This window comes from Curcuma longa, chromosome 21 (genome assembly GCF_044706935.1).
Source record: "Curcuma longa cultivar G26 ecotype Majalengka, Jawa Barat chromosome 21, ITB_CL_G26_1.1, whole genome shotgun sequence".
Lineage (NCBI taxonomy): Eukaryota > Viridiplantae > Streptophyta > Magnoliopsida > Zingiberales > Zingiberaceae > Curcuma > Curcuma longa.
In genome coordinates, this window is record NC_133881.1 from 9,009,075 (window position 1) to 9,020,840 (window position 11,766).

The following is an 11,766-nucleotide window of genomic DNA, read 5'->3' on the forward strand; positions in this document are numbered from 1 at the left end:
CATTTAGAAAGAAGACAGTACCTCCATGGTGACCTCAAGGACGTCTATTTTGTCAAAATCGCCGGACCGGAACAGCTTCTCCCATACGATCCTGACCGTAAGCTCTCTGAAGGTCCATCTCTCACTCTCTACTGCACAACCCAGCACTTAATGCAGAGATACATCTTTGGATCTGGATCTAGGGTTCCGGGAGTGCATGGCCAGGGAGGGATAGGAGAGGGAGAGAAGCGAGGGCTTGTAATAGAGCCGCAGCTTCCTCTCCAGCGAGAAGAAGCTCGGCGAGCGGTGGGAATGGTCGAGGGAGAGAGATAGAGAGAGAGATGAGATCGGGTCGGCAATGAGAGCCCCCCGCGGCAACGGGTGGGTCGTCGCCCGGCGACGAGGGCGGCGTTTCCCGCGCATAGTGACTTCTCCTGCTCTCGCATCCTCTTCGTCACGTGATCCCGATCTGGTGTTGAATTGATGGGCCGATTCATACGCGGCCCATTATACCGGCAGCCAATCGGCAACTCCATATAAGCCCATTATTTAATAATTTTAGTGATTATTATATTTTTGACTTAAATTTTGAATTCTTTTCGAATTGCCCCTACATTTTGTGAAGCTATCGAGATCCCATAAAAAAATCATTTGAAATTTTATTTCATTTAAATAGATATAAATTGTGATTAAATTGAAAGAAAAATGAGGGTTTTACATATGTGCTTTTATTTATTATTATAATAATAAAGATATATGATTTTTTATAATATTATTAAGTGTGACTTGCATATATATATATATATATATATATATATATATATATATATATATAGGCTTCTAATTAATATTGAAATTTAGATATGAAATGAGATTTTTTTATAATTTAGAGGTGACATATCCGACCACATAAAAATATTCATAAATTTACTATAAGCATAATTGCATTTTGGGTGGAGATTCATCTTTTAGTTTGTGTTATTGTACAATTGACCACGTTATATACTATTCATAAATAAAATTGGTGAAATATAATATAAAAATTTTAAATAATCAAATTAAATTTAATAAAATTTAAACGAACTAAATTTAAATTTAAACAAATAACAATAATGGTATTTTTATTAGCATGTATTTACAATAAAAAATAAAATTTATCATCCTATCAATCCCACGTAGTTGATCTTATAACTATTTGTAAGGAAGTAAATTGGAAAGTTATAGTTGACTATTACAAGAAGGACATTGTCTCGATTTTATCAAAATTTAATATTTGTCTACTCTAATAAGTCTATCTCATTATAATCAATTCAATCAATCCAGAGAGCATTTATTTGCACATATTTTGAATTAATTTTGAGATGTCTTACAAAAAAAGTTATCGATTAAATGGTATTTCAACACAAAACTAATTTTCTTAAGAACAAAACATTCTGATATTGTGACTAAGTTAACCCAATTCATCACGTGATCCACGTTCATAAGAACAGTGGCGACTCGTCCTTTTCGACAAATACATTCCTATCCAGTTTAATTTTAAAATTTTGAAATATTATTTTTTTCTCGTCCCATTTAATAATGAAAATGACTGTTATTGTTATTTTCATGGATAACATCATTAAAATAATCACGTGTTTACTTTTTAACTCCAATAAACATACAAAATTATCTTTATGCCATTTTTTTTCTGGTAACATGATTAGGGATTTATAGCTGAAAGTGAAAAGAGTATAAAAAATTTAAAAGATATTTTTATAATTTCAGAAGGTTGATAAATTATGTAAACTTATAAGTGTAATATGAAACTTTCCTTGTAAAGGATATACATTTTGTATGTTAAATAATAAATGCTCACTCATAATATCTGATTATGTATGAATATTTTTAAATATAATTGAACCCCTACGCAATTAAATATCCACTATTTATTTTTTTTAAAAAATATTATTTGAAATAATAAATTCATTGATATATATTATATCCAACTTAAAACGGGTCATGCGAATGTAAATGTAAATTTGAGAACTCTAGGGGTCATGTTGAACAATTTCAAATTTGTGATGGCGAAATGAAATTTCTACTAAATTCTATTAATAACAAGCACGTGAGGTGTGAAGTAGCGAGGCCAGTCGAGACGTCGGTCGGGTCGGTTAACAAATAGAGGCGATGAGCGTCGCTGCGCGCTCCCTCATCTCGCACCATTCCTGCTCGCCATTGCGGATCGAAGACGGTCAGGCTCAGGAACCCTAATCTTGCCTTCGATCTACCTTCACCTCCCCCTCCCATCGCCTTCCCCCCTGCGCGCGATTCGTGCTAAAGCGGTCTGTCCGTATCGTCTTTGGTTCACTGGAAGAGCGAAAAGAAGGTTCCTTTCGGTCCTGGACCGCCTCATTGGTCGCCTTTTCGAGCCAAAGGTTGGAACTTTGTGTGCCAAATTTCCTTAATCGCTAAGATTTTGCCTTGCCTTTTTCTTTCTGAGGTTTGCTTGGTTAGATTTGTGGAGGAATGGTGTGGTTTCGGGTGTGGGTTTTGTTTCTTCTTTGGGGATCGTGTTTGGGGAGGTTCGTGGTGGAGAAGAACAGCTTGAAGGTGACTTCGCCTGATTCGTTGAAGGGAATCTACGAGTGTGCTATCGGTAACTTTGGCGTCCCTCAGTATGGCGGGACGATGGTGGGGATCGTGGCGTATCCGAAAGCCAACCGTAAGAGCTGCCAGAGCTTCGAAAATTTTGAAATCTCTTATAAATCGAAACCCGGAGGGTTCCCAACCTTTCTTCTCGTCGACAGAGGAGGTAAGTTTCGGGGGCTTTATTTTATATCCACCATTTAGTTTTTTTACACTGCTTATTTGCGATTGTTTAACATTTCTAGATGCATTCCTTAAATTTTGATGGTTGCAATCTCTGTGTACCAACGATATTCCCCTACCATTGATCCCATGTTTATTTAAGATAGAACTCGTTCAACTCGCCGCCTGAACTGACTTACTGCGAAATGTTTTTGTGCAGATTGTTACTTCACTGCAAAAGCATGGCACGCTCAGAATGCTGGAGCTGGGGCTGTCCTTGTGGCTGATAACAAGTTAGAACCTCTGATAACGATGGACACACCAGAGGAGGATGACAACAGGGCAGACTACCTACAGAACATCACAATTCCGTCAGCACTTATCACGAAAAGCCTTGGAGATAGCTTAAAGAAGGCTATTGAAAATGGTGGTATGGTCAACGTCAATTTAGATTGGAGGGAGTCTCTACCCCATCCCGATGATCGTGTGGAGTACGAATTCTGGACAAACAGCAATGATGAGTGTGGTGCTAAATGTGACAGTCAAATAGAGTTTGTTAAGAACTTCAAAGGAGCAGCACAGATATTAGAGAAAAAGGGTTATACCCAGTTCACGCCCCACTACATTACATGGTACTGTCCTGAAGCTTTTCTTTTGAGCAAGCAATGCAAGTCTCAGTGCATCAACCATGGGCGATATTGTGCACCGGATCCTGAACAGGACTTCAGCAAAGGGTATGATGGGAAAGATGTTGTCATCCAAAACTTGCGTCAAGTTTGCTTGCATAAGGTTGCTAATGAAAGTGGGAAGCCGTGGCTGTGGTGGGATTATGTGACTGACTTTGCAATCCGTTGCCCTATGAAGGAAAAGAAGTATACGACAGATTGTGCTGAAGCAGTAATTAAATCACTCGGTGAGCTTGCTATTAGTTTTATTGTGTATGGCTATATGCTGTCATTAGGTTCAATATGAATTGAAAGAATTATAAATTGTACATAATTATTTCTCCCATTTATATGGTTTTTATCTACAGTGATAATGTGACTTTTCAACAGGCATTGATCTGAAGAAGATAAATGAATGCATGGGTGATCCTGATGCAGATGAAGATAATCCAGTGCTTAAAGCTGAACAAGATGCACAGGTTCAAACCATTTGTTTTGAATCATTGCATTATCTTTACATTTGAAATTACATGCAATTTTCTTCTCATGATGTTTTGAATCTGATTGATGTTCTTAGATTGGAAAGGACTCCCGTGGGGATGTCACTATTTTGCCAACTCTTGTTATCAACAATAGGCAATACAGGGGTAAGCTTTCAAACAGTACTTTACTGATTGTAGTTACCTGGGAACTTGCTTAATTTATTGTTCTTTCTTTGTTAGGCAAGCTGGACAAGGCTGCAGTGCTCAAAGCAATCTGTGCTGGCTTCCAAGAGGCTACTGAGCCAGCTGTTTGTTTGAGTGAAGGTACTTGGACATTTTGAGTTTCTTCTGTTAATTGCTACAAATGATTGACTCTATTATGTTGTAGCAGATAGCTGATTAATGCTCAATTGTCTGGTGTTTTGTTTTATTTTATTTTATTTTTGTTATATAGAGATAGAAACAAATGAATGTCTGGACAATCATGGTGGCTGTTGGAAGGATGATGCTTCTAATATCACTGCATGCAAGGTACTTTTTTTAGCAGTGCATCAATAACCACAACAAATACATAATTCTGCTCAGCTGATCATGTTCTGTACTTATCTTTACCCAGGATACTTTTCGTGGTAGAGTTTGTGAATGCCCTGTTGTGAAAGGTGTGAAGTTTGTGGGCGATGGATACACCCATTGTGAAGGTACTATATCAATCCCATTTAAGCAGGAGCTGAAGTTGCTAAACTTTTGTATGATTTTTATGAATACTTATCAATGCCAAGGTTTAATAGAAGCTAATCTATGCATATAACCTTGCCTTAAGGTACAGAAGTGTAGTAATTATTAGTAAAGTAAATATTAGAACTAGAAAAGTGAGTCACACTGTTAGTGCCTTTACTTTCTATTTAAATATTTAACTATATCTCCGACTGCAAATGTTGATATCCCAAACAAACGGTATGACTACAGTTAGATAGACAATGTGTTAAATTTTTGGTTGGTGATTTGCTGGTCTAACCAAGCAATGACTCTATTATAAACCTGAAAAAGAAAGGAATATGATTATGTCAGTCTCCACCTTTTAAGGTTTTTACTCAGCTTTTGACATCTAAAGTTCTCATTATAGATAGTAGCTCACTCAACGAGTTGGGTGCAGAGACCTAATGTGCCATTTTCATGGTCCAACTAACTGATGTTTAATTGGTGCTTTAGATTATCAGCCATCTAAATTGATTTGCAATTGACTGCCCTTTGTTTATTTTTGAGGTCAGTATCATTATTCATAAATCATAATTCGTCGTTTATCCTTCCAGTCATTCATGTGAAATTGGCAGCCATCATAACATTGAGTAATTGCAATAGGTCATCCACCAAAGTCTGACTCTATCATAAAAAGGGGTGGCAGAGTGCGTAAGGTTCCCACCAGTGTTTGGTGTTGGAGATCTTGATTTGCAATTAAATATCTAATACATATGATATATGGACCACCTTTTGCTTTGATCAATTATAAATTCAAATTTTTATTACCTATTTAATCCTTGCTTCTTTTTTGTCTACGAACATTCTTTATTAATTTCAGTATATTCTGTTGAACAGTTTCTATGATATTGTATATTGCTGCAATTTTCATGGTTGCCTAATTATTTCTGGAGAGATAAAAGTCCTTTTAGCTTTTGGATTTTACCACATTTCTACTTTCATTCTTCTAACCATAACAATGTAAATTTGATTATATTGAGTGCTATAACTGTATTCGGCGCTTTCGATAGCATAATCATAAGGTAATCCTTTAAAGTTCATTTAATGAGATGCCTTTTATTTCAGCTTCAGGGTCAGGAAGGTGTGAGATAAACAATGGTGGATGCTGGAATAAAACACAGGATGGAAAGACATATTCTGCTTGCGTGGTAAGCAATTCGATTAAAGTCATTTGTGTGCACTAATCTTGTCAATCTCTAGTTACTAGAATAAACAACTTTGCAGGATGAGGGATGCAAATGCCCACCCGGCTTCAAGGGTGATGGAACTAACTGTGAAGGTATTTTATCGATGATGCTTAGTTTCTTGGTTTTGAAAGTATACACCGATACAATACCCTTTGGTAGATGTGTAAAGTCTAATGGTGTGTGTCTGGTTTAAGGAATGAAATAGATGAGAGATAGAATAATTATACCTAGAGAATGGAATAAATTAGGAATAGAATAAAAAATATATATATTCCTTTATTTGGTTGTTCAACCTAGTGATCAACCTCTTAGTCGCCCTCTTGGTTTGACTAGCCCATTTGACGTGAGCTCTCCCTCCTAGCTTGACTAATGCATTTGAATCGACCTGCATGCCCTGCTCAATTGGAGTGATTAATTCGTTTGTCCAATTCAACAAAGCCAGTTCAGCCAGACCTATCTGATTGGTTTGTTTAGCCCTATTAGCTTAATCCATCTACCCAATGCATTTGGTTGGACTGGTACGATCAGTCCTTTCGGCCCTCTTGACCTGACTGGTCGTCCATCTTGCTCAGCCAAAATGAATTGATCCAGTGGGACAGATCTACTACTAGGGCCTATCTGGCTTGACCCAACTGTTTGACACTCATTTAACACTCTTGGTCTGATCAACATGTCTGGCCTGCCCAACCTGCTAGTTCAATTGGCCCGCCCAATCCAACTGGTCCATTTTGCCTAATCACCCGATTTGCTTGTTACATGATGCTCGACCAACCCATCTAACCAGCTAGGCCTGTCCAACTTGATCCACATGCTCAATTGCTTGGCCCATCGTGCCGCATGTACCGCCACCTTACAGGCCTGCCCAATCCCCATTTACAATATATATAATATTTTCGAGTGGGGAATAGAATTAGAATAGGTAAATTATTTGAAGAATGAAATATAGCTAAGGAATAACTATTCCTAGAAGGGATAGCTATTCCTTTTTATGAATAAGGAATAACAAATGTATGAAAATTGGCATTCCAAGTTAATTTTGCCAAGATAAGAATGCATATTCAATGAAAATATATAGGAAAAACACAGCTACTCCTATGAAAAACTGTTAGTTTCATAATATATTCATGAATTTCCCATGGCGCGAAAAATGTAATTATACGTCTGAGTCGCTATACCCTATTAATGATTCTCTTTCCCAGATGTTGATGAATGCAAGGAAAGGTTAGCCTGTCAATGCTCTGGCTGCAAATGCAAGAACACCTGGGGAAGCTACGAGTGCAGCTGCGGTGATGATTCATTATTATACATAAAGGAGCACGACACATGCATAAGTGCGTACACCCAAATCCTAAACTCTGTCGAAAATTTCATACTAACTGTGTTCTTCAAGCACCCACTATTATTACTCTATGATATTGACTATAACACTATTATGTCTAGGTAAAAGACCTTCTACAGAAGTTGGTTGGAGCTTTTTGTGGGTTATCTTCTTTGGCCTAGTCATAGCTGGAGTTGGAACCTATGCTGTATACAAGTACAGAATCAGGGTAAAGTTTGCTATTCTCGAATATTTCTACTGTTATCGTTGTGTTTGTAGTTCATCTATGCAATGAAGTGAGTTTTTGCTATCGTTAAACAACTGATGTACCTGGTTTATGGTGCTACATCTGCTTCACAGACTGGTACTGCAACATCTGATTGTTTTTCTCGTTTCTTTTCTTTTCTTCTCTTCTTCAGAGTTACATGGACTCGGAGATTCGCGCTATCATGGCACAGTACATGCCGCTTGACAACCAAGAAGCACAAAATCACATCCAACATGCTGAAATTTGAGCCGTATCTCTTCACGTATCGTGACGGTGCAGAATTCTGTAATATGCAATCTTGGTGATCCTTCTACTGCAACTTGTTAAACCGTTGTTGTAGATCTGAAGCTTATTTGCCTGCATTGGAATTGTAAACTTAAAAGAGTTGAATAATGTGGATCGCTAAGAAAGCCTTTGAGGAAGTAAATGATATGTACCAAAACTTGAGATAGCTAATTGGGTCAAACAAGCTAAGCTTGTCAGATCACTCTCTGCTTCTGCCATAACTAAGGATGAGTTTTTGAGCAATGATTTGTTATGCATCATCAAGTGGGAATCCATGGATAAAGCACCTTTGCTAATAGGAGAGAATCACATTTATTATTTACAGAGGCTGAACAAAGTGCAAGCTGACACTCATCTTCTATCTACAGTTTATCTCACACTGTTCCTTTCTCTGGAAACAGGCACATCAACACTTCATATGCTATGCCACATTATAATCACAAATAAAGCAACAAACATGAATACTCAAATAAAGAACATATAGACGATTAAAATCCTTCAACTCTAGCTGACCGATGTAACACAGGTGAGTGGTGTTTCCTCGGACTGCTTATCATCTTATTATCTTCAAGTGAAGCTATCGTGGAACAAGTTTGAAGGTGAAGTGACATCGAAAAGGAAGCTCTAGGCGACGATAGTGGTTGAGATATTAATGGAAGAGATGACAAAAAGCTAGTTGCAGGAGGTGGTGCAGGGATAATGATGCCATTTATCGTTTGAGATTTTAGCATCCGTTTACCGGACACTGCTGATGGCTCTTGAAGAGGGTAGCGACTAGAACATTTGATCTCTTGAACATTCTCCAGTGATTCAGCAATAGCCCTCATGGTAGGCCTTTCTGAAGGATCCTTCTGAAGGCACTTCAATAGGATGTCTGCAACAGTTCGTACTGCTTTTGGAGGGAACCGTCCCTTGATCCGAGGGTCCATGATAAATGATAGGCGGCAATCATCAGCAAGGAATGGCTTGCTCCATTTGACAATATTGCGCTCCTCTTTAGGGTACCGAGCATCAAGATTCTTCCTTCCAGTCAGTAGTTCAAGAAGGGCAATTCCAAAACTCCAGACATTGCTTTTAGGGGTCAGTAACCCTTTCTCCAAGGTCTCCACTGATAGATTTCCGGCGGCCTGATTGACCATAAAAGGATAAGTTTAGTAAAGGTCACTATGTAAGTCACAATACTTGATAGAAAAAAAAATGAATGCTGTTCGTGAATCTGACATGCAAACAGGAATCATACAAGGAACTTAAGTTAAACCACTTACAATAGAAGAATTTGATATGCTTGTGTCTGGGTTGTAGTAACCGACACATCCATACCCTGAGAGCTTTGCACTGAAATCCTTGTCAACTTGTATATTTGAAGTAGAGAATTCATGATACATAGCCTGATGATCAAACACTGAAAGATATCAGATAGAGCATAAATTTGAGGATACCAGCTATTCTGCAGAACATGGTTTGAATAGATAAGTTTTTGATACGCATGCAGAAGACATATCAAATTAGACTTAAATGAACACGGCATATCAAGGATGAAGTTAATTCACCTGAAAAGGTCCTTCTTCGTGTAAGAAGGCAAGACCTCTTGCAGCACAGAGCGCCACTTTTATCCTTGTAGGCCAATCAATTGATGGACCATCTGATCTTCCATGGAGCAGTCGATCCAAACTCCCATGATAGAGCCTCTCATAGACCACCATTCTCTCATCAGAACCTTCTTGAGCATGATACCCAATTAAATTGCAAAGATTAGGATGCTGTAGGGAAGCTATCATATTCACCTCGCTTGCAAATTCCTTCAAATTCTGAAAGAGATCATATTCACTCAATCATCACTATGGTTCAGCAACATCCATTAATTACTTTTCTAGAGATTGTTAGAATGCAGACTTCCCCTAAGAATAAAAATAACACATGCAGAGGTAGTACTAATACTGAACATTCGTATCTATATAATTTGTTCTTGAAGTTTAAAGGTAACAATTGGTGAAATCCACCCACTCAACTCGAAATTTATCTGACAAAAAAGTGGCATGGATTCAGCAGACTTTCACAAGAAATGAGATCAAATCTTAACAAAAAAAAGAAAATATTAGTATGAACTTCTTAAGAAAGATGAAATTTCCTGCGTCACAATGGACGGGTTGAGGTAGATTCAATCAGACAAAAAACAACACATGGCATTCATTTCTTTCTGGAAGTAAAATTCATGCCAACAGGTTTCGGTATACTATATACAACACTACAGTATCAAGCTGAGGACTTGCAAATTTATATCTAAAGCAAAAAAGTGAGTAGGCACAAACAGAATTTCCTAAAATGATAATTGATATGAACAAATTACCTGCGAGGAATGCTGTAAACGAGTAACTGTGGCTTCAATCTTCTTTGAGGTTGTCATCTCACTTCCAATAGTTGCATTATAAACTGTAAATGAGCTACTTTCTGAAATGCAAAATTCAGGTGAGAAATGCTGCGAAGCAGTTGAAATCTCGTCATATGAAAAATTCCGAAGCGCTTTCTTTGATTGCGGTAATGGGAGTGGGCCTGAAGTGTTACTAGAACCCATTGGTTGGATCGACTTAAAACTTGAGAAATTCTTCAAGACTGAGTTGGTGCGTGGTGAGGGAAGGGGAAGGGGCAGAGGATTTGAGAAATGCTGATCCTTGACCAGCCAACTTCGACCCTTGCACTCTTCTTGATCATCAAATTCAAGAACATTCCGATCCACCACAACAAGGCTAGAAGGAGCAGATAATGCTCTAGCTCTAACATTTAGTGATTGATTGATAGATTGAGCAGATCTTGTTCTATTTCTGAAACTTGGAGGGGCTGACTGAAGAGATGGTCTATCACGGTCCGGCTCGGGCAGTGTAGAAGCTGTGCTCTCATTCAAATTCTGTGCTTTCTTGCTAGCAAAACTCCAATTTTTCTTCTTTTTATTCTGCTTCAAAATGGTGAAACAGCCCATTTTGCAAGATCAACGGGGTGGCTTTGCCCTACCAAAGTAAGCAAAAACAACCATATCAGCAAAAGAAGCAGCAAACATATAAATTAAATCGATTATCTTCAGAATTTTCATGATAATAAAAGTCCATCTACATGACTACCTGACTAGAAAGATCAGTAACCCTCTGTGCCTAATAGCTGAATCCGCTTCAGTTCTCATTGAAGCAATAAGGGGATCCATCCAAGTATTCTTAAATAAACAAGATCAATCATCTCGTCAAAAGTAATAAAAGAAAAAAAAACGTATTCTGTGGTCTTGAAACTGTTCAACAATAGCGGCTCAAAGATGAAAACCACGGTATGCTAATCTGATGAGTAAAAGCCGACAAAAACAATTGCTAGAAGAAAACTTCACGCATGACGTCCCACGCAGGACAATAACGCAGACGTGGCCTTCTATGTACCAACGAGCAAGTTTAATCGCAAATCTACCCAGTCAGAAGGTTGAACAGAATCAATTCAAATTATGCTGCTGGGTGATGCAATAAATCTGTACTTTCAAGAAAAATTAAGTCCACAAGTCATCCAATCCAACCCTTACTTTCCGAAAACTATCAGAGAAGAAACTAAAACAGAAAAAGCTCCCAAATTCCAACTTGTAAACATAAATTTCCAAAAAAAGAGCCAACCTTTACGAATTCAACTGCCAAACCACGATCTCGGAAGAAATTAACGCTCCCATCGTAGACGAAGACCCGCAATTACTCGGATTTGAAAAGGGGGTGGGGTGGAATATACAAGTCCGTCCAAAGGATAGCCTTTTAATAACAAAATCCATGGAACACGAGTTTAGAGAGTCCGAAATCTAACCTCGGAACGAACAACCTGCGGCTTCGCTGCCCGCCGCCGATCCAACGAGCAAGGCGAATAAGTACGCAGCGGAACTAAGAGAAGAGAGGAGGAGGAGGAGAAGTGGAAGATGGAGAAGAAGAGGAGCAGCAGAATAATGCGGGAGAATAGAGAAAGGGGCGTGTGTGTGTGACACCACCATGAGCACTGGTCCAAGGGAGCTTGGGAAAGACGATGC

General features: G+C 38.3%; 2 protein-coding genes across 5 annotated transcripts; one reads left to right on the plus strand and one right to left on the minus strand.

Moving 5' to 3' along the window:
* The first annotated feature begins 2,116 nt into the window (after positions 1-2,116).
* LOC141814402 (vacuolar-sorting receptor 1-like) lies at positions 2,117-7,869 on the plus strand. Of its 2 annotated transcripts, none has more exons than XM_074702362.1 (13): positions 2,117-2,393; positions 2,473-2,770; positions 2,987-3,679; positions 3,822-3,910; positions 4,009-4,078; positions 4,154-4,237; positions 4,368-4,444; positions 4,530-4,611; positions 5,735-5,817; positions 5,894-5,948; positions 7,056-7,187; positions 7,297-7,403; positions 7,594-7,869. In XM_074702362.1, exons 2-13 carry the CDS (start codon positions 2,485-2,487, stop codon positions 7,687-7,689), a joined length of 1,854 nt encoding a protein of 617 aa, XP_074558463.1. In that variant the 5' UTR covers positions 2,117-2,393; positions 2,473-2,484; the 3' UTR covers positions 7,690-7,869. The 2 variants fall into 2 exon arrangements, with proteins under 2 accessions (XP_074558463.1, XP_074558462.1); XM_074702361.1 differs by having other exon boundaries at positions 2,257-2,344; positions 2,394-2,770.
* Positions 7,870-7,958: 89 nt separating this feature from the next.
* Positions 7,959-11,706, minus strand: LOC141814403 (putative serine/threonine-protein kinase PBL18). 3 transcript variants are annotated; one of them, XM_074702363.1, is made up of 6 exons: positions 11,550-11,706; positions 10,841-10,929; positions 10,075-10,729; positions 9,278-9,535; positions 8,993-9,115; positions 7,959-8,854 (listed from the first exon to the last, which is right to left on the minus strand). In XM_074702363.1, exons 3-6 carry the CDS (start codon positions 10,699-10,701, stop codon positions 8,216-8,218), a joined length of 1,647 nt encoding a protein of 548 aa, XP_074558464.1. In that variant the 5' UTR covers positions 10,702-10,729; positions 10,841-10,929; positions 11,550-11,706; the 3' UTR covers positions 7,959-8,215. The 3 variants fall into 3 exon arrangements, with proteins under 3 accessions (XP_074558464.1, XP_074558467.1, XP_074558466.1); XM_074702366.1 differs by lacking the exon at positions 10,841-10,929; XM_074702365.1 differs by lacking the exon at positions 11,550-11,706 and having other exon boundaries at positions 10,841-11,021.
* Between the last annotated feature and the right edge of the window lie 60 nt (positions 11,707-11,766).

Excerpts from the sequence above, each read along its gene's own strand:
- LOC141814402 (XM_074702362.1), top strand. The coding sequence starts at position 2,485 with ATGGTGTGGTTTCGGGTGTGGGTTTTGTTTCTTCTTTGGGGATCGTGT. Across the intron at positions 4,079-4,153 it reads CAACAATAGGCAATACAGGG|GCAAGCTGGACAAGGCTGCA; the intron begins GTAAGCTTTCAA and ends TTTCTTTGTTAG. Across the intron at positions 4,612-5,734 it reads TGGATACACCCATTGTGAAG|CTTCAGGGTCAGGAAGGTGT; the intron begins GTACTATATCAA and ends CTTTTATTTCAG.
- LOC141814403 (XM_074702366.1), bottom strand. The coding sequence starts at position 10,701 with ATGGGCTGTTTCACCATTTTGAAGCAGAATAAAAAGAAGAAAAATTGG. Across the intron at positions 9,116-9,277 it reads ACGAAGAAGGACCTTTTCAG|GCTATGTATCATGAATTCTC; the intron begins GTGAATTAACTT and ends TTTGATCATCAG. Across the intron at positions 8,855-8,992 it reads GCATATCAAATTCTTCTATT|GCCGCCGGAAATCTATCAGT; the intron begins GTAAGTGGTTTA and ends ATGGTCAATCAG.